The 26,703-nt window shown below is 40.6% G+C and overlaps 1 protein-coding gene across 1 annotated transcript; it reads left to right on the top strand.

Moving 5' to 3' along the window:
- The first annotated feature begins 16 nt into the window (after positions 1–16).
- LOC108442385 (cGMP-dependent protein kinase 2) lies at positions 17–25,216 on the top strand. The gene is made up of 19 exons (XM_017722401.2): positions 17–117; positions 3,762–4,360; positions 8,381–8,547; positions 8,639–8,752; positions 9,512–9,617; positions 10,032–10,095; positions 10,212–10,289; positions 10,499–10,593; positions 11,292–11,360; positions 11,445–11,543; positions 12,266–12,416; positions 14,017–14,153; positions 14,835–14,924; positions 15,118–15,259; positions 15,406–15,569; positions 20,616–20,738; positions 21,264–21,326; positions 24,140–24,206; positions 24,336–25,216. Exons 2-19 carry the CDS (start codon positions 3,873–3,875, stop codon positions 24,429–24,431), a joined length of 2,313 nt encoding a protein of 770 aa, XP_017577890.1. The 5' UTR covers positions 17–117; positions 3,762–3,872; the 3' UTR covers positions 24,432–25,216.
- Positions 25,217–26,703: the final 1,487 nt, after the last annotated feature.

Here is a 26,703-nt window from a genome sequence, read left to right on the forward strand (position 1 = left end):
AGGTCAGTCAGTGCAGTCTCCTCCTGCTCCTGCTGCTGCTGCTGCTCGACCTGCTGTTCAGCTGGAGAAAGAACCGAGCCGCTGAAACGTCTTCAGTGGAAGTAACACGACGACACGGTCAGTAATTTGCTGTTTATAGTCTGCTGATGGGTTGAACATTTAAATACGCTTATAACGTTCTTTAGTCATCATCGATACTTTTTGTATTGGTCTTTACTGTTCACAGTCGTTTCTGTCAGCTGTACAGCTTCAGTGTTTACAGGATTTGTTTCTGGTGTTTCGCCAATAATTATTATTCAAATGATTCATTTCAGCAGTGACACAACTGAGTGGACTTTTCTAACAGCTGTAATTTGGTCGTTTTTGAATTATACTGCTCTCGGTGTAAAACTAAGGCTGTCGAGCTAGGCTAGTACCCTGGTTCTAAAGTGCTATCACAGAGTAAACTCTACCTTCCGTCCTCGAGCTGTTATGTTTTAAAGGCCTCATATCACTGAATTTCCCTCATCTTTTAAAAATAAGTTTGAAGTCAAATCAAGTTTCAAAGTGTAACATTCACTTTAACCAGTCTATAAATACACTTTAAGCTTCAAATCCATCATTGTTTTTGTGATGTCACAAAAACCAGCACATCTACATGTATCCGCCTAACCCAGGGGCCCGGCAAGATGCGGCTCTGTTCCTGCCCTATTGTGGCTCCACCGCAGATTGAGATTTTTAGGTAAAAATAAAATAAAGCTCTGCAGATCATTTTTACACAGTTTAACAATAAACGGTCAAACGGTGGAGATAATACATAAATGGTCTTAAACACTGCTATTTAACCCTGACGGTTTGGTGCACAGACTGTTGCTCACGAAGTTATGCAGACAGCAATCTCACCTAGCTAGTAGCTAACGAAAGGGCAAAGAGAGAGATTTAATGATGAACTTTGATCATTTAGAGACGAACTGACTTTGCATTCATAAGCACTCCTGCTGGTTCCTGACGTCTAATTTACAGCCAAAACTGTCAAACCCTAAAAAGTCACAAGGCTGAACAGCTTCTCATTCGCCAGCATCTTGCTTGAATTGTCCTGTTCCACCTTAAATAGGGCAGCAGTTATGTACTGGCAACTCAGGCACCATTTAAGATGGAAAGGGCAAATTTAAACAACGTTGTAGAACATTTTACTGCCAGAGATTCGAGAAAAGCAGCTATATCTGAGCTAAAGCTTAATGCAGAGCAAAGTCTGGATTTTCATACATTTTATATTTTTTATCCCATACTACCACATTAGCATGTACTGAGACATATTTACAGCCCATACTGAGACATATTTACAGCCCATACTGAGACATATTTACAGCCCATACTGAGACATATTTACAGCTCATACTGAGACATATTTACAGCCCATACTGAGACATATTTACAGCTCATACTGAGACATATTTACAGCCCATACTGAGACATATGTACAGCCCATACTGAGACATATTTACAGCCCATACTGAGACATATTTACAGCTCATACTGAGACATATTTACAGCTCATACCGAGACATATTTACAGCCCATACCGAGACATATTTACAGCTCATACCGAGACATATTTACAGCTCATACCGAGACATATTTACAGCCCATACCGAGACATATTTACAGCCCATACCGAGACATATTTACAGCCCATACCGAGACATATTTACAGCCCATACTGAGACATATTTACAGCTCATACTGAGACATATTTACAGCCCATACTGAGACATATTTACAGCTCATACTGAGACATATTTACAGCCCATACTGAGACATATTTACAGCCCATACTGAGACATATTTACAGCTCATACTGAGACATATTTACAGCTCATACTGAGACATATTTACAGCCCATACTGAGACATATTTACAGCCCATACTGAGACATATTTACAGCTCATACCGAGACATATTTACAGCTCATACCGAGACATATTTACAGCTCATACCGAGACATATTTACAGCCCATACCGAGACATATTTACAGCTCATACCGAGACATATTTACAGCTCATACCGAGACATATTTACAGCCCATACCGAGACATATTTACAGCTCATACTGAGACATATTTACAGCTCATACTGAGACATATTTACAGCCCATACCGAGACATATTTACAGCCCATACCGAGACATATTTACAGCTTATACCGAGACATATTTACAGCTCATACCGAGACATATTTACCGCTCATACCGAGACATATTTACCGCTCATACCGAGACATATTTACCGCTCACACTGAGACATATTTACAGCCCATACTGAGACATATTTACAGCTCATACCGAGACATATTTACAGCCCATACTGAGACATATTTACCGCTCATACTGAGACATACTTACAGCCCATACTGAGACATATTTACAGCTCATACTGAGACATATTTACAGATCATACTGAGACATATTTACAGATCATACTGAGACATATTTACAGCCCATACTGAGACATATTTACAGCTCATACTGAGACATATTTACAGCTCATACTGAGACATATTTACAGCCCATACCGAGACATATTTACAGCTTATACCGAGACATATTTACCGCTCATACCGAGACATATTTACCGCTCATACCGAGACATATTTACAGCCCATACTGAGACATATTTACAGCTCATACCGAGACATATTTACAGCTCATACCGAGACATATTTACAGCCCATACTGAGACATATTTACCGCTCATACTGAGACATACTTACAGCCCATACTGAGACATATTTACAGCTCATACTGAGACATATTTACAGATCATACTGAGACATATTTACAGCCCATACTGAGACATATTTACAGCCCATACTGAGACATATTTACAGCTCATACTGAGACATATTTACATTTTTTTTCTTCTTAACGTTGAGTTGCCGACCCCTGACCTAACTGACCTCTAGTAGTGGCTGATCGTGTAGTGGGTAATGCTGCTGCCGTCCAGTTGCTAAATGAGGGTTTGATTTCCTGCAATATGACCATTCCTTTTTCTCTTTTAGCTCTTGCCAATTAGGAAAAGCCAGTCATTTTTTGGCAGCCTATGCTGTGATGTCCTTGCTGAGAACACTGAACTAGGTTCTTATAGCTAGCTGTTGATGTGTGACGTGAAGATTAAAACCTTACGCATTCCTCACGAGAGGTTTCATGTCCTCTCCTCCAAAGTTATAGCAGTCATTCCAGGCTGAAGTGGCATTGACCGAGACACCATTCTCCCTACTATAAGTCTTAGGTAAAATATTAGGTAAAAATATAAGGTAAAATAGTTACATAATGTCACTTTAAAACTACTTGCATTTGTTTACCCACAGCAGTTTTCTAGTCTGTGATTGGCCCATCCCTTCAAATCTATACCTTCTGAAAAAAGCCTGCGTAGCACAGAATTTTAATAACAGCCATACATGAATAATTAATCAAATAAAGTGTGTAGTGTCTTGTCCACATGTTCAAGACATAAAATAATAATCATGTGAATAAATCATATGAGGTTTTATTGTGGTGAGTGAGAAGTAGGGAATAGAAAACCCGGAGCAGAGCTGGAGTGGAGTGATTACAGAACGCTTTCATTTGCCAACCTCTGCAGAGTATCTGTAAAATGCAATAAAAATGTAGGAGATCGGCCCTTTAAAGTAATGCACACAATAACAGAGTACAGTAATCTACATTTCAAAACTCCTTAACAAAAATCAGACTTAACTCTGCCTTTCTTGTTGCTTTTTATTTAAGCCTTTGTCACCGTGAACATTGTTCCTTTGGAAGGAAATGCATCTGCTGTCTGTCTGGATCGAGCTCTCTGTCTGTACAGTAAGGTGATCTGACAGACCAAAAGGTCTCTCTATGGTGCCTGGTCACTCTCTGGCCATGGGGAATGGTTCAATCAAAGCCCCTCGGCTAGAGGAAACGTGTTTGGCCTCCACTATTAAAGAGACTCCAGTGTGGGAGTCTGCAGAGCACCTAAAACTGCGGATCGCCCGACTGGAGGAGGAGCTGGCCCGCCGGGACCAGGAGCTGCGCTCTCAGGAGCTGCAGCTGCAGATTCTACAGAGAGAGCTGGAGGCCAAAGTTTTGCAGATTGATAAGCTTCAGGACGCCATCGGCTACAACGGCCTGGGCCGCTCGCCCCCAGCACCGGCCAGGCCCAGCCACAGGTTTCTCAGCGTCATCAACCAGGGCTCCACGCGCTTCCACAGGGTGGCTGTGGAGGTACATCGGCGACTCAAGGCCAAAGAGGGTGTGTCTGCTGAGCCTACGTCAGGACATTTCTGTGATGGCCACAGGGCCCAGCATGTTTCCACAGAGAGAGCTCGTGTACGGAAAGATTCGGGGTGAGTGGCCTCAAAGTTCAGTCTAGGGTGGGATGATTATCAGTTTCATTATGTATCATAGTATAAAATGCAATGATGATCAGTACTGTTACAGTTTCACAGCACAGCATGTACCAGGCCAAGGTAGGGGTGAGCAATTCGAAAATATGTAAGGGTGATTAAAATCACCATATCAAAGTATTTTGTATCACAGTATATTGTGCATATTGAGCATATTTGGGATTTGGCCAGTAGTTAAAGAATACTGGCCAATAGGGTGGCACTGATCATGAATTCTGATTCCCAATTCGTTACAGCCAATTTGGCCAAAAGCTAGTTTTGCGCATGTTTTTTAATCCAAAGCATGCACTATGTGTTGGGAAAATGAACATATGAAACACTGGGGGCAGTTGTGGGCTGGAGGTTAGGGAACTGGCCCTGTAACCAGAAGGTTGCCAGTTTGATCCCCAATGCTGACGGTCCATGACTGAGGTGTCCTTGAGCAAGACAGCTAACCCCCAGTTGCTCCCTGGGTGCCGTGGATAGGGTTGCCCACTGCTCTGGGCAAGTGTGTGTGTGTGTGTGTGTGTGTGTGTGTGTGTGTGTGTGTGTGTGTGTGTGTGTGTGTGTGTGTGTGTGTGTGTGTGTGCGCGCGTGTGTGCGCGCGTGTGCGCGTGTGTGGTGTTTCACTTCATAGATGGGTTAAATGCAGAGGTGTAAATTCCCCATTTGTGGGATTAAAAAAGTAATCACTTACTAGCACATTTCCAGCACTTTTAATTAGCAATATGAGTCATGTATAATTTATTCTTTGACATTTTGGTGCAGGTGTAGCAGCAGCAATAGTTAAATATCATAGGATTGCACATAAGCTACCCCGCCTCACATTATTTACGTCATAAAATTCCAACACAGATTTGCAAAAATAAAACAACAAAATGCCCGATTTATGATTTTGAGAAAATATTTTCTGCTTCTGACCTTGACCGGTTCTAATTGGGCGTCCCTACTGACCAAGGGCAAATTTCAATAAAAACAAAGCACAATTAGGCCTGTTTAACTGGATGTACAGCAGTGCCATTTGCAAAATGCAGGTGTTGTATTTTTCATACCATTTTAAAATTTACTACTAATTAAGTATTTTGCAAGGAAAGTTTTTTTTGTGTTGTAAAAATGTCTTCAAATATCATATATTTTTGCCATTTTGCTTATCCCAGGACGGCACTTGTTTGCATAGCTGAACAATAACAGCAGTAGTTGCTGGTGATTTAAAAACTAAAAATGAAAAGCAGTATATTATTTAACATAAAATCAAATAAAGTGACACATCTAACGTAAGCCCAGACTGGATGTTTGGCACAATGAATTGAACAAAAAGAGAGATCACATCACTCCTGTTTTAAAAGAACTGCACTGGCTACCTGTATCATTCAGGGTAGATTTTAAGGTTCTGCTACTAGTTTTTAAAGCTAAAAATGACCTTAAAAAAGAGTGTCTGTCTGTTTATGTTCTGGTTCTGTTTATGGTCTTTAAAGCACTTTGAACACCGGCATGAAAAGTGCTTTATAAATAAAATTATTATTATTATTATTATTATTATTAAAAAACTAATAAATTGACTAGTTGGCAATTGATTGTTTGGAACAAAAATCACCTGATTCCAAAGTTGACCGATTCCAGTTGCACACTGCATGTGCTACACCGGGCTCAAGGAGGACGCTGGAGGCAGGATTCAGTTTTGCAGTAGCCAAATATATTTCCCAAATAAACACAAAGCAAGCACAACCAAAGATACGCTGACTACTTTTCAGTAGCTTCAGACAGCTCGACTTTTCAGTCTCTTACTCAAGCTTTTTAGCTCTTCAGTCAGTCTCTCCTTGCTACTGCTTATCCCTCTCTCTCCCCCTTTGTTCCCTCTCAGCCCTTTTTAAAAGCTGGCTGTCATTAAGGGCAGGGTGTACACATGAGCCGAGGGGGAATGAGAGCTCACCGCTCCTCCTCCTCGTCACTGCCTCCACCTGGCAGCTCGGCCGCCCAGGTCAAACGTGAGGTGAAGTAAAGCGGCCTCGCTGCATAACAGGAGGCGGGGCCCAGGAGGCGGCACTCTGGACTCGCTCTTTGCCCTCGTGCCTCTTGTGGCCGGCACCAGCATCATCCTCCTCCTGCCGTCACTCTGAGCTCGGGTTTTGCGCTTCATGCCCCGCCCACTCGCAGCTCTCTCCCTGCCATCGTCACCAGTGTTCGTCTCCTCTCGTTGTTCAGGCCCCGTCTTCCTGCCGGCTCTCGCAACTGTCATCGTCAGACCCCTTATAAACGTTTATCAGTGTAATAACTCTGGTGAATTTTTTTTAATATGTATTAGTGATTTTTAAACATTTCCAGTATATTTTATCAATACTAGTACTGAAAGCCATGTTAATTTTGACCAATGATTGTTTTAATCACTAAGATTTTGCCATCACGCCACTTAAATTTTCAGTATCCCATCCCTAGTACAGAAGCTAAGTAACTGGTTGCTCATCAGATTTGAACCATGTGGTTTTGTTTCTTTATCAAGTCACTGTATAATATACTGACTCTCTTGGAGAGGGGAAACAGTAGGAAGCTTTTGTCAAGGCTTTGTAGTGTCTTCCTCCGAGAGCAGGCTTGAAAAGAACAGATTACCATAACACACTATGAAGGGGATTGAGAGGCTTGAGAGAATACAAAGCGTGGGCCATCTGTATGCATGGATAGGATCATTACTGTTTTAATTAAACCGGCTGTACAAATCTGCTCTCTAATTCATTCATAAGTTCCATTTTAGGTTAATGGAGAGACCTTGTTCTTTCAGATGTGTTAATGAGAGCCCACACTAGTCCGAGAGAGAGAGACAGAGAGAGAGACAGAGAGAGAGACAGAGAGAGAGACAGAGAGAGAGACAGAGAGAGAGACAGAGAGAGAGACAGAGAGAGAAAACAGTCCAGCGTAAACATACAAACAGAGCACCCATACTATGGAGCCTCATATCAATCATACTGTGGATGCTTATTTGAGGTTTATATTTAGATATTTTATTTACAGCTGAAAACCAACAAACTGTTCAGAACCAGGAAAAACCTAAAAAAACACTTTTAGTTATGAACTCAAATAAGTACAAATTTTATCTTTGTTGAGCATCAGGGTTGATTTTGATATTATAAAATGTAAACACATTCTATGACTTCAGCTCCAAGACTATCTTGTATCTTTGAAGTCGATTGAAACTAGTAATAGTTTTAAAACAGGGTGAATGCTTTGATCATTGTATAAATTTATATGAGCAAAATTAGCAAAATTCACTTTTAAATAATTGTTAACTTCTTGTTAAACTCTTGGGGGTGAACAGGAGAACAACAAATACATCAGATTGAGATACTGTGTATTTTCTTAAAAAAAAAAACAGAAAAACGTTTTTTTTAATATAATGAGTTTGACGTACTACATTAAAACTGTAGAGTTTTAAATTGTGTCTTTTATGTTGCATTCCATACGGTCTATATATGGCTGTCGGAATGTAAACCTCGTATCTCCAAAATGATAATTTTATGAAAAGGAAAAAACCTACTTTATTTTTAAAGTAAATTAATGGAACCAGACATTTTCCTTTGGTCTGTTCATCATGAAATTTACACACAATGAAAAAGGGCAATGCCATTTTCTGATTATGTCAAAAACGGAAAAAAATGGAGGTACAAGGTTTTCTTTCGACAGCAGCGACGTGCTAGTTAAGCCGCAAAAACAGACTATTTTAAATGAACTGATTTTGTCTCAATAAACAACACATTGACATTTGTCCTCATGTTCAGACAACAGCGGTTCAGTCCATCCATTCACTTGACTTCTGAAGGAATAAAGTATGGTTTTGAAACTTTCAAAATAATTTATTATGAATGTTTTTGATGCATAAATCTACACAGGCATTCTAAGTATTCTTCAGAGAAAAATACTAACATATAAGAAAAATGTAAAGTCCTATAATACTACCAGTATGTGTTCATCTGTAAATGTTTTCTCAACAAGCACCAAGAAGCTGATCAATGAGGCCATCATGAACAATGATTTTCTGAAGAAGCTGGAGCCCCAGCACACTCGTGAGATGGTGGACTGCATGTATGAGAAGATCTATACGGCCAATCAGCTGGTCATCCAGGAGGGAGAACCTGGAAATTATCTCTATGTGCTTGCAGGTCAGACGTGGGCTTTTTCTTTTAGGGCAGTTCACTTTGAAATGCTCTGAACTGTCCTAATCCTGGCCTTTGCCTTGTGTTTTATGTGAAGCGGGCTTGCTGGAGGTCATTCAGAATGGGAAGCACCTGGGTCAGATGCAGCCTGGAACAGCTTTTGGAGAGTTGGCTATACTCTACAACTGCAAGAGAACTGCTACTGTTAAAGGTGAATGTGTAGCTCAAGCAGTCTTTGTCAGACCCATGATATGTTCAGCTTGTGCATATATAGGCCTGGGAAATGCTTGTGACACTGGATTTAGGAGTTGGTTCTGCAGTTTCATGTATGGATAGGTGTAACTTCACTGTTTCTGTGATATACAGTACATCACATGCATATCAGCCTCTTCAGCCTACAGCAGTTTAACCCCACCCACTCACATGCTAAAGTTATTTTAAAGTTATATTATACTAGTCTTAAAGGAGCAGCAACAAAACCAGCATGTCTATATGTGAAGGATAAAGAAAGGAAAATGACATCAAAATGAATTATGACTGGGTTTTGTATGTAAAAAGACACCAAAGTTATGGACACTAAGTGGACCCTAGGGAAAAAAGATAAAATACAGGAATATTGTAGGATGTGGGTCCTTTAGAGTGCATAGCTGCCTGACCTAACAGGCTTTCAGAATATATTAATTTATTGATAAGTATGTACATGTCAAGTGTTTTGTTGGAACTCATGGGAGCAGTAAATCTTGTGTTTTTGTGGTGTATAATCAACTAGTTATATGTTTGTGCCAAATGATTTACGTTGTGAAGTTTGTTTATGTCAGAGAATGAAGAGTTCTTGGTTCAGTTTTCTCAAGTAGAGGCCCAACTGATGCTCAGGACCACATCAGATACTATGACTTGTGAAAGTAAAGTATTTAAGTAGTATTTCAAAGTATTTGTTGTGAGTTGACTGTAGTTTTTTCTGTTGTAATAGCTGTGACTAAGTCTCATATCTGGGCTCTGGACCGGCAGACATTTCAGAGCATCATGATGAGATCCACTCAGGCCAGACACGAGGAGTACTTCAGTTTTCTGCGCAGGTGCAAATACAGCACATACACACACTAATACTAACTTTAATGTCAGTAACCAAAAACCAGTGATTTTAGTAGGAATGCACCAAAATTCTGACCATCAAAAATCTTGTGTGAGCATAGAGATGCCATCTGTAGATCAGATGCCACAGTTTTTGAAATAATGATAAAATATTGCAAATGACAGAGGCAGAGTGCAAAGTATAACTTCAAAAACATGGAATTTGGTGCAGGGATTGGATGAATTTAAACACAGTTTAAATATCCGCCACAAATTTTATTTGGTACATTTAGTTAATTTAACATGTAAAATCTGTAAAATTCTACTTTACAAAGAATCAACAAAAACACTTTTGTAACTTTCTTTTAAAAATAATTTATGGTACTTTGTTTATCTAAATATAAACAATTTTTCTATAGTGTGTCTTTACTGAAGGATCTTCCAGAGGAAAAGCTTTCCAAAATTGTTGACTGTCTAGAAATTGTAAGTATACAACAGCCTTTAATAATTTTGCCCTTTTCTATGTGTTGATGGAGTTAAATATCCTCCGTATGGTGTTGTGTGGATTACTGGAATGTTCTTTGTGTTTAATGTTGTAGGATTATTTTGATAAAGGGGATTACATTATTCGTGAGGGCGAAGAAGGAAACACTTTCTTTATTATAGCCAAAGGAGAGGTAAGAATGTGTCTCTCTCTAAAGAAAAGAATGGTCTACATTATGAGTATTATCCATCTGATTATGTCTATAAACTGCTTCTAAATTATCTATATTCACTGAAAAAATGTCAAATTGCATTGCCTCAAAATGTTTAATATGCATGAGATGTATATGGCCTTGAGCAAATCTGTTGCATATGTAAATAAGCCCATATTATATTGTGGCAGGTTTCCGTAACTCAGAGTACAGAGGGCTGTCCTGAGCCTCAGGAGATTAAGACCCTGGGAGTGGGAGATTACTTTGGAGAAAAGGCTCTCATAAGGTGTGGATGTTTCCTCATCACTTTAATTTGTAGCATTTAATTTTAGAGCTACACAAAATTGTTTATTAATCATTACCAGGATATTAGCAATTGCAAAACTGATTTTGCAGGATCTTGTAATATGCAGGTCCAGCTAATCAATCTCAGTGTTTTTTTTTTACTGAATACTATAAACATTTTGCCCATTCAAAGTTCCAGACCGAAGCTTCTGCAGATGTTTTGTGTTTTATTTAATTAAGATGTTCATCTAATTCATTAAAAGCAAATTGTTATGATCAATACACTGTAGGCCAGTATTTAACCATGTTACATTACTAATTCACCAGTACATTTTTATATGTTAGGGCTTTGTATCAATATGACAATATTAGTTTTTTATCAATACAGTGCAGTCCTGGTTTAATTTTCCACTTTTCAGCATCATTGCTTCCTCTGTGTTCTGAGAGGCCTTTTCTGCTTTTTTTAGTCTCTTCAATTCATGGTTGAGTGTTGTTTGCTGAGAAGGCTCTTTCTGAGTGCTGCTCTGTGAAAGGATGTGGGTGGAGGAATGCTAGTCATGAGAGAATTCATTTTGTCACACTGTACCATTGTTGAGAAGCACAATCTTGGTAGAAATAGGACAGCTCCTTTCTACAGTTATTTGTTAACTTAGTTGAAAGCAATACATTAATAAATGATGCGTTTGATTCTTCTTACAGTGAGGATGTTCGTTCAGCTAACATCGTTGCAAAGGAGAATGACACTCAGTGTTTGGTGGTGGACAGAGAGTAAGTGATGTTGACAGAAGCATCTCTGCATACAATTCTGATTCAGCTCAGTCTTCTAACAGTGTCCACTGGCTCCCCTGACAGTAACTTTAATCAGATGGTGGGGACATATGAGGAGCTTCAAGCTTATCTGCGAGAGTATGTGGAGCAGCTCTCTATAAGTGATGAGAGAAGGAATGCAGTGTAAGTATCACATTGACACATATTCAAGCATACACTGTCGTGCACAAAAAATGTCCCAAGCCCCAAATTTTAACCGATAGGTTTGGGCTGGTCAGAGTCCAGTTTTAAACCCTATAGGGAATAGATGGTCTCACATTAAAGACAAACTAGCTTTGCAATGTTTTTCAACTGTTTGAAGTCATCATTGCTTATTGGAATAAGGTTGACTCTGCAATATTGCCTACAGGTTTACCTACAAGACTTCAATATTTAAAGAAAGCAAAGGCAAAGGCTATCTAACACTATGTTATTTGATCTGTTTGTGCAATTATTTATGGTTAAGAAAATTAAATATTGTAAATTATGTTTTGCCCATATTTGGGCCCATTTTTTTCTACACTAGAACTGAACACATTGTTTTTGCTACAAATAAATTGCACATTTATTAAAACCTTGTGTATGTAGTCTTCACAACCTAATTTCTGCAAGGAGTCTATTTGACTTATAGTAGAAGACAGCATCATAGTGCTAGGATAGGGTCACACGCTCGCATCCTGTTTTGCAGGATACAAGAGAGTGAAAGATTGGTCTCCTTCTGAGCAAACAATGACCTCCAAATGATTCTTAACATGTCACTTAGTCCCATTGAACACACACTGAAATTTGCCATTATTTAGCTTCAAATTCTTCTAAACTGCTGTTAGCTAATTGTGAGATTTGTATTGTGTGTTGTGTTACTGTAGGATGCAGTCTCCTCTGTGTGAGGGGGGTCCAGAGGCAGCTGAGCTGCGCAGCCTGCGGGAAAAGGCTGCACGCCTGTCCAGCTGCTCATTCCTGCAGCAGCTGCACATAGTGGCCACGCTGGGCATGGGAGGCTTTGGCCGAGTGGAACTGGTGAGGCCTGAAATAATTAGAGCGCACTGAACCAGCACCGTTCCACAGAAAGTAAACTCTGAAGCTTGATCATGTGCCCTGATATTCAATCTTCATCCACTACTCATCACTTTTAAATTAACCACTGAGTTAGTGGCAGAATTCCTGTAATGCTTCTGGTAGCCTTCTAGTTACCCCTTCAGTGGTTTTCATTAGGTTTTTCAGTTTGTACATTGGTGACACTGTGCTGATACTATACAGTACTGTGCAAAAGTCAGAGACCAACTTTTCAAATATTAAAATTTTTTGTTTAAAAAAAAAAGCAGGAAACATATTTAACAAAAATTTACACAGAAGCCTCCAACACTATCAGTTTTCAACACTATCAAAGCTATCTGTAACTGTATTTGACTGTTTTCTTTTGAGCACCTTACTGCCACTCAAACTCATCCTCTCATTTTAAAACCAGAGTTCTCCCTGTGTCCTCCCAACAAAAGCTGCCCCCAACGTCACAGACATTATGTTCCCCTTATTAGAGACACTAACATTAACACAAACAACTACTCCAACACGACTTCACTGCTTTGCAAATTTCTTTCCCATGTACATCTAAAATGGCTAAAGGAGGTATTCTGAGGAGATTTGATAGAGGATAATGCACTTGATTAAGGAAGAGGAAAGATAAGTGAAAGACTTTTCAAAACTGGAGTTTGAAAGAATTTTGAAAAGATATGGAGAAAATGATTCCAAACAACTGTGCAAGATAAGGTAGACCATGAAAACAGTCACCATATAAACACTATTTAAAGCTTTCATTTTTGAGAGAGGAGAGCAAATCAAACTCCACTCTTGCTTAAGAGCTAAAAATATAAGTCTTTCTGTCCATGCTTCTACTGTAGGAAGACTGTGCTGTGAGTCTGAAAGGATGTGTACCTGTCAAAAAGCTGTTAACAAGAAAAGGAAATAAACAAAAAAGAGGAACATTCACACTAAAGCATTGAAACTGGACATCTGGAGATATGGAGTAAGGTTTTGTGGACCAGTGAGTCTACATTTGTAGTTGTGATTACTTGGATCGTTAGAAACTGAAGACAAAAGAGACTAAACTTTGGAGGCATGGAAAAATATCCCTGCAGATTTCTTTGAAAAACCAAAAGCTAGTCTCTTAAAAAGAATGGAAGCTGTAATGAAGGCAAAAGGTGGACACACTAAAAACAGGAAAAAGTGATATGTTTCTGTGAAATATAAGTTCTGCTTTTTTTCTGTCACTAAAAATTATTTACTTGTATTTCATGGCCTTAAAGTATTTAGCATTACTTAATAATTTTATTTAGGTTTGTTACACAACAATAGATGTGCTGGATGAGTGGAAATGAGGTCATGTATTGCTAATGATATATTTAAGGGTTAACTCCTTGAACCCTAGATTTATTATTCAGATTATAATCTCAAGAATTATTATGTAACTATTATAATTGAATCATAAACAACTGTGAAACTAATATGCATGTTATAAAGTTAATCAGAAGTTAGTTTGGATTTATTGGTATTACTAAGATACTGGGATGGATAAAACTGTGTTGCAATAAAATTCCTGCTTGCACTGCAAAATATGTTACAGGTGAAACTTAAAAATGAAGATACTGCTTTTGCTTTGAAGTGCATTAAGAAGAAACACATTGTGGACACTAGGCAACAAGAGCATATCTACTCAGAGAAGAACATCCTGCAACAGACCAACTGCAACTTTATTGTGAGGTTAGTGTTATGAAGTACATGTTACTGTTTGATAGTATAGATATTTACATTTTTATTTTTTTAATTTACAAATGCTAAGAAAGCATGAGAAAATCATTTCAAACCAGTTCAAATGCAGCATGATTCCTAAATTGTAGATGTTAATATTTATGCATCTTGATTAACTCTCTGGACTTGATTAAGTCAATGAAAGTGTTACATAACAGCATTAACATTCTAAATGCTGATTTCTCACTTTGATGAATTGATCAGTTGATGAGCCTGATTTACATATGAAAATAAGGGGCTTTTATAGAAGGTTGTATGAAGACCCTTTTGACTTTACAACCCTCTATTTTATATCGTAAATTTTTAGGACACAGTAGCTCTAATGTACATATAAGTGTTAAGGCTAGTGGATGTGGATGGCAGAACCTTTTGGAGGTTGCTAAGGCACATCCTGAAGAATCTCAGGCCACATTTACTTTTGACCAGGAGTGTACTTTAGCTAGCTGGATATGTGGTACCAGCTTGCGGACATTTCTAGACAAAAGACATGGAGTGGTCAGTTTACTGTGTGCAAGTAAATCAGATGTTTCTGTGTTTTTCTGTAGTGTCTATCTTAGAATGAACAGATACAAAACAAAAACAAAACAAAAAAAAACAATTTTCTCTGGAACTTGTTTGTGTTTCATGTGTCAGGTTGTTCCGGACATTTCGGGATGATAAATATGTGTACATGCTGCTGGAGGTCTGTCTTGGTGGAGAGTTATGGAGCATACTAAGGGACATGTGAGTGTAGGTTATTTTTGCACTCAACTAAACTCATTGCCACCAATAACTGCAGCCAGTATTCTTCATTAGAAATACAGTAACTAGATTACAATAATGGTTGCTGACAGTAATTTTTCTGTTTTATGTTTATTTTCTAATCTACTAACAAGAAATTAAATTTGTTTAATTTGGTTCTGTTTATGTTATTTAGGAGTTTTTTTGAAGAGGCCACTGCTCGGTTCTGTATTGGTTGTGTACTGGAGGCCTTTGATTACTTACATGGAATGGGTATTGTCTACCGAGATCTAAAGCCAGAGAATCTACTTCTGGATACAGAAGGCTATGTCAAAATGGTAATTTTACAATTTATTCTTACTTATTTTACTTAGTACTTAGTTTGTTCAGTTGTCATCTCAATTTCAGATTATAGTAAACTGACTAGTAAGATGTTACTTTGGGTAAAACAGTGTTCTTGCTTTTGTTCTTTGTACCTTTCCAGACTGATTTTGGCTTTGCTAAGAGAATTGGCCTGGGAAAGAAAACTTGGACATTCTGTGGAACTCCAGAGTACGTGGCCCCTGAGGTCATCATGAATAAAGGCCATGACTTTGGAGCTGATTGCTGGTCCCTGGGGATCCTCATTTTTGAGCTCCTCACTGGCAGGTAGATATTGTCCTGCAAATAGAAGTGATCTTACCCTATATCGCAGTGTTAGACTGCATTTCTCCCAGCCCATACCTCTGTAGCATTTAGCATTCTGCCCCATTAAACACACCTAATGCAAATCATTAGCTAATAAGCAGGGCCTTCATGATTTGAATTCAGGATGATAAAGCAGTAAAAACAGTAAAGGGGCAAATCTATAATCAGGTTCAAAACGGTTCAGGGTCAGAGAGCCAACATGGATAGATTGGGGAACAGACATGATGAAAGGAACACAGGATAAACACAGCCACAGAGAACAGAAAATATAACAGAGGCCAGAAAGTCAAACACCATATAATACATAAAATACAAAGACCAGCAACCTAACAGGGGAAAACACAGGGCTTAAATACAGGAACAGGTAACAAGAGTTAACTAGACACAGGTGAAAACAATCAAGGATGGAGTCTAAAAACAGGTGAAAACAATCAAGGGCAGAGTCTAGAAACAAGGGGGCAGAACAGGGAAGAATTAAAACAAAAAAGGCACATGGACAAGACCAGAAGGTAAACACAAGCACATGGAGGGCTGGGAGGGGCCAATCATGACACAGAAAGGACACAGTGTGACATCCCAGAAAACCTAAATCTATGGGTTTTTTTTCTTCTAAGCAGGTTCGTCTTGCTTGTAAGCACATAATATATTTGTACAAAGTATGTTTTATTAAAAATGTTCTAATGGCTAACAAATGACATCCATTTCTTCATCAGTTGTCTCTTTATTTGTTCGTCCTGTTCATTGTCTGTCTGTCCATTTACAATTATGCTCTATATAATATATCTCCATATGCTCTAATGTACGCACTGCTCTGCCCCTGTGCTGTAACTGACAAGCAGGATTGAGTACAGGTTTATGGTCCTTCAGGGCCACATTGAGGGCCACTCTCAGAGCTCAGTTGACAGCCATGATGCTTTATTATCACGGAAACAGGCAAGTAGCGTAGTATAACTGTAGGAGGAGTTGTAGAAATGGGTTAATGCCTCTGACTATACATAGAAGTGAATACATTGGGTAAAGAGAACTTTAAACAATGTAGCAATTGTGCAAGACAGTTTTTTTTAGAACAGCAGGTTGTGACACATGTATAGTGATGTAGCTCTCTCACTTACTTCTTCATCCATTTGCACACTGCCCGTCAAAGATTGGCAACACCTAGCTTTCAAAAAATCTTTCATTTGTTTTTGTTTCTTTGTCAGTTTGCAAAGACCTATTATAGATTAACTAGGTTTATTGTCAATAAAACAACAAATATAAATTTGTGACAGTATTGGTGACAGTACTACTATGGGGATTAAGTACCCCATGCTGGTAGTGATGACAGCACTCACAGGTATCAGTTCTTTAAACCACCTTTGTTCAAACGGATTTTCAATATGTGCTTAGTTAATGTAATAGTTTGGAGAAAAAGGCTGTTAAATCAGTTTTGAGGCAAAATCTGATTTTCATACTAAGAAGCACTATAAAGCTCAGTCTTGTTAAAATATAAATATTAGTTTTTTTCCATCCATCCATCCATCATCTTCCGCTTCTCCGGGGTTCAGGTCGCGGGGGCAGCATCCTGAGCAATGAGGCCCAGACCTCCCTTTCCCCAGCCACTTCCACTAGCTCCCTGGGAGGGATTCCGAGGCGCTCCCAGGCCAGCTGGGCGATATAGTCACGCCAGCGTGTCCTGGGTCTTCCCCGGGGTCTCCTCCCCGGTGGACTTGCCTGTGACACCTCCCTAGGGAGGCGTCCAGGAGGCATCCTAACAAGATGCCCGAACCACCTCAACTGGCTCCTCTCGACGTGGAGAAGGAGCGGCTCTACTTTGAGTCCCTCCCGGATGACCGAACTTCTCACCCTATCTCTAAGGGAGAGTCCAGCCACCCTGCGGAGAGATTTCGGCCGCTTGTATTCGCGATCTCGTTCTTTCGGTCATTACCCAAAGCTCATGACCATAGGTGAGGGTGGGAACGTAGATCGACCAGTAAATCGAGAGCCTTGCCTTATGGCTCAGCTCTTTCTTTACCACAACAGACCGGTAAAGAGCCTGCATCACTGCTGACCCAGCACCAATCCGCCTGTCAATCTCCCGCTCCCTTGTACCATCACTCGTGAACAAGACCTCGAGATACTTAAACTCCTCCACTTGAGGCAAGAGCTCATCCCCAACCCAGAGAGGGCTCTCCACCCTTTCCCGCGTGAGAACCATGGCCTCGGATTTGGAGGTACTGATCCTCATCCCGGCCGCTTCACACTCGGCTGCAAACCGATCCAGTGAAAGCTGAAGTTCACGGCCTGATGTCCCCAATAGGACCACATCATCTGCAAACAGCAGCGATGTGACCCTGAGGTCACCAAACCGGACACCCTCCATCCCCTGACTGCGCCTAGAAATTCTATCCATAAAAATTATGAATAGAATCGGTGACAAAGGGCAGCCCTGACGGAGTCCAACTCTCACTGAGAACAAGTCTGACTTACTGCCGGCCATGCGAACCAAACTCCTGCTTTGTTTGTACAGGGCCTGAATGGCTCGTAGCAAAGAGCCATGTACCCCGTACTCCTGAAGCACCTCCCACAGAATACCCCGGGGAACACAGTCGAATGCCTTCTCCAAATCCACAAAGCACATGTGGACTGGTTGGGCAAACTCCCATGAACCCTCCAGAATCCTGGAGAGGGTAAAGAGTTGGTCCAGTGTTCCACGACCAGGGCGGAACCCGCACTGCTCCTCCTGAATCTGAGGTTCGACTATAAGCCGGACTCTCTTCTCCAGTACCCCTGCATAGACCTTACCAGGGAGGCTGAGGAGTGTGATTTCCCCTGTAGTTGGAACACACCCTCCGGTCCCCCTTTTTAAAAAGAGGCACCACCACCCCAGTCTGCCAATCCAGTGGCACCACCCCCGATGTCCACACAATGTTGAAAAGGCGTGTCAGCCAAGACAGCCCCACAACATCCAGAGCCTTGAGGAACTCAGGACGGATCTCATCCACCCCTGGAGCCCTGCCGCCAAGGAGCTTTTTAACTACCTTAGCGACTTCGGCCTCAGTAATGGACAAGCCTATTCCTGTGTCCCCAGACTCTGCCTCCTCACTGGAGAACGTGTTGGTGGGATTGAGAAGGTCCTCAAAGTATTCCTTCCACCGCCCAATGACATCTTCAGTCGAAGTCAGCAGCACACCATCTCCACTATATACAGTGCTAGTAGCACACTGCTTTCCCCTTCTGAGTCGCCTGACGGTTTGCCAGAATCTTTTCGGAGCCGACTTAAAGTCACTTTCCAAGGCCTCACCGAACTCTTCCCACACCCGGGTTTTTGCCTTGGCAACGACTGAAGCCGCAGATCGCTTGGCCTGTCGATACCTGCCAGCTGCCTCTGGTGTCCTACAGGCCAACCATGCCCGGTAGGACTCCTTCTTCAGCTTGACGGCATCTCTCACCTGTGGTGTCCACCACCGGGTTCGAGGATTACCGCCCCGACAGGCACCAACTACCTTGCGACCACAGCTACAGTCAGCCGCTTCAACAATGGAGGAGCGGAACATGGCCCATTCTGAGTCAATGTCCCCCACCTCCCCCGATATCTGTTCAAAGTTCTGACGGAGGTGTGAGTTGAAGATCAATCTGACAGGTTCTTCTGCCAGACGTTCCCAGCAAACCCTCACTATACGTTTGGGTTTGCCTGGTCTGACCGGCATCTTCCCCCACCACCTGATCCAACTCACTACCAGGTGGTGATCAGTTGACAGCTCAGCTCCTCTCTTTACCCGAGTGTCCAATACACATGGCCGCAAGTCTGCTGACACGACTACAAAGTCAATCATTGAACTGCGGCCTAGGGTGTCCTGGTGCCATGTGCACTTATGGACATCCTTGTGTTCAAACATGGTGTTCGTTATGGACAAACTGTGGTTTGCACAGAAGTCCAAAAACTGAACACCACTCGGGTTCAGATCAGAGAGGCCATTCCTCCCAATCACACCCCTCCAGGTCTTACTGTCGTTGCCCACGTGAGCGTTGAAGTCCCCCAGTAGGACAATCGAGTCTCCAGGAGGAGCACTTTCAAGCACCCCTCCCAAGGACTCTATGAAGGCTGGGTACTCTGAACTGCTGTTCGGTGCATAAGCACAGACAACAGTCAGGACCCGTTTCCCAACCCGAAGGCGTAGGGAAGCTACCCTCTCGTCCACCGGGGAAAACCCCAACATACAGGCGCCGAGTCGAGGAGCTATGAGAAAGCTCACACCTGCCCGCCGCCTCTCACCATGGGCAACTCCAGAAAAGAAAAAAGTCCAGCCCCTCTCAAGGAGATTGGACCCAGAGCCCAAGCTGTGTGTTGAGGTGAGCCCGACTATATCTAGCCGGTATCTCTCAACCTCGCGCACCAACTCAGGCTCCTTCCCCGCCAGTGAGGTAACGTTCCAAATTCCAAAAGCCAGTTTCAGCAACCGAGGGTCAGAACGCCAAGGCCCACGCCTTCGGACACTGCCCGATCCACAATGCACCGCACCCCTACTACTGCCCCTCCCATCGGTGGTGGGTCGATGGGAGGGGGGACTCATGTAGCTCCTTCGGGCTGGGCCCGGCCGGGCACCATGAGTGAATGCCCGGACACCAGACGCTCGCTGGCGAGCCCCTCCCCCAGGCCTGGCTCCAGGGTGGGGCCCCGGTAACCCTGATCCGGGCAGGGTACACAAGTCCTGCTTTCTTCTTTTCATAGGGGTGATTATGAAATATTAGTAATAATAATATTATTATTAGTTTTTTTATGTTTTAAAAAATAAATTTGCACATAAGTAACAGCAAAAATATTAAAATTTTAAAAGAAGCCAAGATGCCCTCAAACCTGACAGGTAGTGCATATTGAATAAATATAGTATGGAATTAACTATGGTTTCAGTTCCAGCATACAGATGTTTATAGTTTGTATTTCCCTGTAGCTATTGGTATCTGCTAAACCACAGGCCTTTTTGCACAGACTATATGCGCTAATAACATATGACCCATCTTTCCTTACAGTCCCCCTTTTGCAGGGTCTGATCCAATTAAGATCTACACTATGGTCCTCCATGGCATAGAGAAGGTGGACATTCCCAAGAGGATCAGCAAGCGCCCAGAGGATCTGATTAGGAGACTCTGCAGGTAAATGTCTTGCACCTCACTGCAATTTTACTGAATACTGAGTCTGAATTGTTCACAGTGTTTGGCCTGAAACATATACTTGTTTAAATACATGCACATCAGAGAGGTACATACGGGGTGTTTGATTCACAAAGAACATTTTTTATATTTATCAATATTTTACCATTATAAACATAACAGTAAGCGTAATTGCAATGAAATATCATTTTACAAGTTCTGCTCTAGCAAGATTATCAGATAAAGTCTACCAAATTACCAAAATGAAAACCTGTACTTAAGTAAATAGCTAAGCAGATGTCTAAGCACTCAGTGTCTGACTGAAATATCATATCTCACCTGAGTTAAACCCACAACTTCACAAGATGCTCACATCGACTCACAAGTGATGTGAGTGCTTCACAAGCTGCACACATCCACTCACAAGTGGACGTGCACCTGCTGCTCTGTTATGTTCATATTATGTATTGATGCTTTTCATTTGCACCTCTACATTTAATCCACCTCTCTATCCGTCTTTGTCCTCAGACTCAATCCTGCAGAAAGGCTTGGCAATAAGAAAAATGGCATCATTGACATCAAGAAACACAAGTAGGTCATGTCCTGGCTAGCAAAAGTCTGGCTCATTGACTTGAGATTATTAGAGATGTTATCAGAGCCTTTGATGTGTTTACTGCAAAACCTCAAAGTCCTGTTGACTTCCTACTCACTAATCAGAGTGCAAATTAAATAGTGACATTCACAGAGTTCAGCTCTTTGCTCCACAGTAGCTGTGAAGGGAGTCTAGCCACATAATATAACAAATCCTCACAGCTATGTTCCAATATCTAATGGAAACCTTTCCTACAAGAGTAGAGGCTCTTGTGCAACAGAGTGGGACAAACTCCCTATTAATACTCTTTGATTTCAGAAGAAGCATTGAGTGACCAGATACTGGGTAAATTACCACAGCATGACTAATAAAAAATTAGAAATGTATAAAAAAAACTCATTCACAATTTCTGTGATGCAATTTACCCCCAAAAAAGTAAAACTGAATATCACACAATGAATTTCAAACAAAGAACAGATTGATAAGAACACAGTTTGATAAGAAAGTGTATTTCAGAATTATAAGAAAAATGTATAGTTCAAAGAATCAGTGATATTAAAGAAAAACATGAAATTGGTTGTAGACTGCCCAAATATGCAGCTGCTGATTCATTATTACAAATCAAATATTATAATGCGAACCGGGATTGAGAAACATACCCAAAGATTAGTGAGATTCAGTCAACAAAGACAGAGTCCCTCATGTGCATCCTAATGCTGTCAGCAAGAGTCACTCTCAGTCAGGCCACAGACCTTAAAGGTTTCCAAATGGTCACCGTTAACCCAGTTCTACAGTGATGGAAATACCCAGTTCCAACTCCTGTACTGTAAGCTGCCAACATGTCTGGTAGGAAACATTGGAGATGAGCATGAAGTGTGTCTCTTATGTAACACTGTACTTCTCAAAGAACATGCCACAAGCCTCACAGACACACTACAGTACAGTGGGTATGGAAAGTATTCAGACCCCTTTAAATTTTTCACTCTTTGTTTCATTGCAGCCATTTACTAAAATAAAAAAAATTCATTTTATTTCTCATTAATGTACCCTCAGCACCCCATCTTGACAGAAAAAAACAAATGTAGAAATTTTTGCAAATGTATTAAAAAAGAAAAACTGAAATATCACATGGTCATAAGGATTCAGACCCTTTGTTCAGTATTGAGTAGAAGCACCCTTTTGAGCTAGTACAGCCATGAGTCTTCTTGGGAATGATGCAACAAGTTTTTCACACCTGGATTTGGGGATCCTCTGCCATTCTTCCTTGCAGATCCTTTCCAGTTCCATCAGGTTGGATGGTGAACGTTGGTGGACAGCCATTTTCAGGTCTCTCCAGAGATGCTCAATTGGGTTTAGGACAGGGCTCTGGCTATGCCAGTCAAGAATGGTCACAGTGTGAACAGGCCAGGCCCCCCCCAATGTTGCAACTGTGTTAGCATTGGCCGTATCATCAGTTCGATTCCCAGTAATGCTGCAGTCATCTGTGGGTGGGAGTCCAAAGACTGCACAAGTGTCCTCACTCTGTCTGGATGGGTAGGATGGCCCTCCTTCTTCCCCCATCACTTATCATCACTGATGCAAGTCAGCGTAGGCTGATGAAACAGAATTGGTGGTTAGCGCTCTCCTCCGAGTGCGTTCAGCTGTCCGATGACAGCAGCTCGAAAAGATGCAGTGGTTCACATGACTTGGGGGAAGTTTGTTTTTGAAGCAAGTAAATCTATTCTAGTAGACCCCCAAAATAAAATATGAACATTGAAATGAGCACAATAAGTTCCATTTCAAGCATCTGTTGTAAGCTTTTGCAAATATTACTATATTTTTATTACTGAGAGGCAAAAGACTCTGTAACCCCTCCTCCACCCTGCCACGAATCCTTGTGCCTCCACTGTATTTTCATTTGCCAGCTGATTATCGTTGCTTTGGCATAAATGTTCTTTTAGACTGGCCAAAACATCATTGTACACAGAAACCCACTGATGCCTGCTTTGATTTTCAGGTAGTCTGCTGTTCAGTCAATTTTGAATCAGTCCCAACTCTCCTTGGCTCTGTTTGTCCTAGCACAATGGGCAGCAGACGGAACCCTTCTCCAAATTAGCCTCTCTTTGGCAGAATTGTCAAACACAGAACAGAAGCACATTCACAGAGGGAACAATTAGTGGCCAGAATGAGACACACAGCTGTTGTCATGTTCAGCAGAGCGGTGGAGCTGGAGACAGCAGGGTGACGCTGATGCACTTGAGTGGTCTGTTAGCAGCCCTCAGAGCAATATTGCCTGAAATACAGATGCTCCGTTTATACACTGTGGGCAAATTAAAAGAAAACAGGGCTGTATATTGTTGTTTAAAAGGTGCTACAAATGTTAGTGATTCAAGCAGAGAAAAAGATCTCTAATAATAATGAAAAATACAAATGATAGTAAAAATGCTGAACAGCGCAGTGTCCTTGGTATCAAACAGATTTATGCACTGAATACTAAGTTGCCTAGAACTCATGCCCTTCATATGGACTGCTGATTGCCTCTCATGAGTGTGTGCTCAGTGGAGAATGTGTACGTGAGTGATGTCAAGTGAGATTGTTCAGTGTCTGAGAGCCATATTTTTAGTATCAAATATATTGTGCGTACGTGCTGTAGTGCATGTCTAACTGCTCACATTCTCCGTTCTTGAAACGAATTCATCATTTGAATTGTATTGCAACTCTGATGTTCTTTGCCATGACCCCTCTGGTGCTCTATTGTTTGCTTTAAACCATGTGTCCTCAATCATCTGTCTGTTCTCTGGTAATTGGTGCACAATTGGTGCTTCTTTCACAGGTGGTTTCAGGGTTTCAACTGGGAGGGACTGAGACGGAGAAAACTGACTTCTCCGCTAAAGAGAGAGGTGAAGCATTTTCGTCACTGAATTAATGTCAGAATTGATCTTTGAATATATTGTTGTGAATGCTTTTACTTTTTATAAAAAGGAACCTTTTCTTCTCTAAACACAGCTCTGTTGTTGTACTTTACCCAGCTAAAAGGCCCTCTGGATCACAGTCATTTTGACATGTTTCCACCTGAGCTGGAGGAACCTCCAGATGAACTTTCTGGTTGGGATAAAGACTTCTGAGAACCAGTTGTTCTTCAGGAACAACCAGAAACATTTTTTTTCTACCTGGTTTATGAATTTGTGCAGCTGGCCATGATGCTACCACAGTAAAAAAAAAGGAGGGACCACCATGAAGACATGATTTCCTACAAAAAGGAATAAGGATGTGTGTAAATGTCCTTAAGAACTGTCATTCTATCACTGCATCCAGGCTAAAACCACAAACAGTATGTCTGACAACAATACCAGAAAAAAAATCTGGTAAAAACTTCAGTCACACATGATGCTGGCAAAATGAAGGCCCAGCTGAACCGAGCCTGGACATAAATAATGGCAATATGCTATTTCTGTGGTTTACGGCACATACTGTAAAAGGCTTTTCTGTGGGTCTGATGAAGCTGAGTCTGATTCTGAGAGTTGGGAAAAGAATATTAAAAGTCTTAAAGAACTAAGCCTTCACCTCATTTAAAAGAACTAGTTAGTATTTAATCAGTTAAGTCTGACATACTAACAAGACCTTTAGTGCAGAACCTTTAGGTTCTTATCCAATGTTGCACATCCAGTTGAGATACTGAGGTGTATTTCTTCTTTTAGGGTTTGTTTGTTTTTTTTCAGCAGCTTTTTTTACTAATGTTTTTTACTTGAAAACCAGATCTTCCTAAGACGTGCTTCTTGCCAATGATCAGGAGTGCACTGTTTTTGATTGTGCTGTGTCATATTGATAAGTTCGGTATTGCAATGTTTTTCAAGTATATCACTGTATCAGGATATCACATGAAAATTAAGTGTGCATTAATAAAATGAATAAGCCCACTGATTGCTTCCTGGTCCTCTGTGCTAAATGAATGTCTCAGAAACCTGAGAAGAGTTGTTTTGATTGCTTTGTTTTGTGCTATTCTGTATCTCTTACAGTTTCACCAAAGGGAACCGTACACAGTGTTGTCTTAACTACATTTCCAGAAAGTTACTGTTTATTTAGTTTTCTGTATTTTAAACTGTTCTTTTAAAATGATCTAAAGCAACAAAGAACTTTGAAGATAATCAAGATCTTTTTAGTAGTACCACTAAAAAGCTGTATTATTGCCAATCGCTACATATATAGACAATATATCAATATATCGTCTTAGTGATTGTTTCCTTTATGCTTATGTATATGATGTAATCAGCTATTTTGCCTTTTTATTTCACTTTTGCCTAAAATTTGCATTTATCATGTGGTACTTTAGAACATACAGAAAAATCCAGTGTCTCTTATTTATGACTTGTGGACAGTGTTTTACACTAAATCGAAAATATTTTCCCATTTTCACTGCTTACATGTTTCTGCTGGGTAAAATGAGCAGTCCATAGCAAAATTACTATTATTTAAAAGATAATAAACATTCCTTTGCCTTTTCATCATGCCATAGTCTGTTTCTCCAAATAACTGCTAAGATATTTCTCACTATGTTAAAGTAGCTTTACAATAATATCTACAATTGTTCCTGTTTGCTTCATTACTGTTTCTCAACGGTTTTGGTCATGAGTGATATTTAATGCTGTAATGAAGCAACAATGCCCTCTACTGACCAAGAATGGCAGCTACAATCGGTACAGAGCCTGAAATCCTGTACTAAAGCAGCTGCATCAGTAGGTTGAAAGCCACACTATGAAAATAATGCTATGGTTCTTTGTGCTGTTACAGATTACTTTAAGAATATGATGTTACCTCAAGTGTTATTTTGTTATTTTGAGACAGGCCAGTTGTGCAGGCACTATCAAAGGAGGTTCTTAATGGAGCAGAGTACATCTGCAGGTGTCTGGTGGGCCTTTACCCACATGGTACTGTGTGCTCATATATATACATTGATATACAGTTCACTGTTGTCTGGAATTATTAAATTGTGTCTTATTTAATGCAGTATTGTGTTTTACGTGTACGGCATTGTGCTTTAGAGGAATCATTCACTAGAAAAATCACATTGACTCAGTTGTTCCATCCATGTAGCTGATCAGCTGAGATTTGATGTTGGAGGTGCTTCGTTACTGCAGGAGGCTAACAAGTAATGTAAGCTACCAATTAGCATCAAGAAAACTGCATGCCTAAATTAACTTGCCTCAAACCATGTTGAGCCAATTGGATGACTTAAGTCATTTCAAATAAACACAGATTATGTATGACATACTCTATAAACATGGATCAAAGTATGTTGCACTGCTTTAGTTTTCTTGCACTGTTGTGACAAATAGTAAGAATTAGAAATAGTTAGATCTCATTTAACTTTAAACAGAGCTAATACTGTATGTGTAGCCC

This window comes from Pygocentrus nattereri, chromosome 5, assembly GCF_015220715.1.
Source record: "Pygocentrus nattereri isolate fPygNat1 chromosome 5, fPygNat1.pri, whole genome shotgun sequence".
NCBI lineage: Eukaryota > Metazoa > Chordata > Actinopteri > Characiformes > Serrasalmidae > Pygocentrus > Pygocentrus nattereri.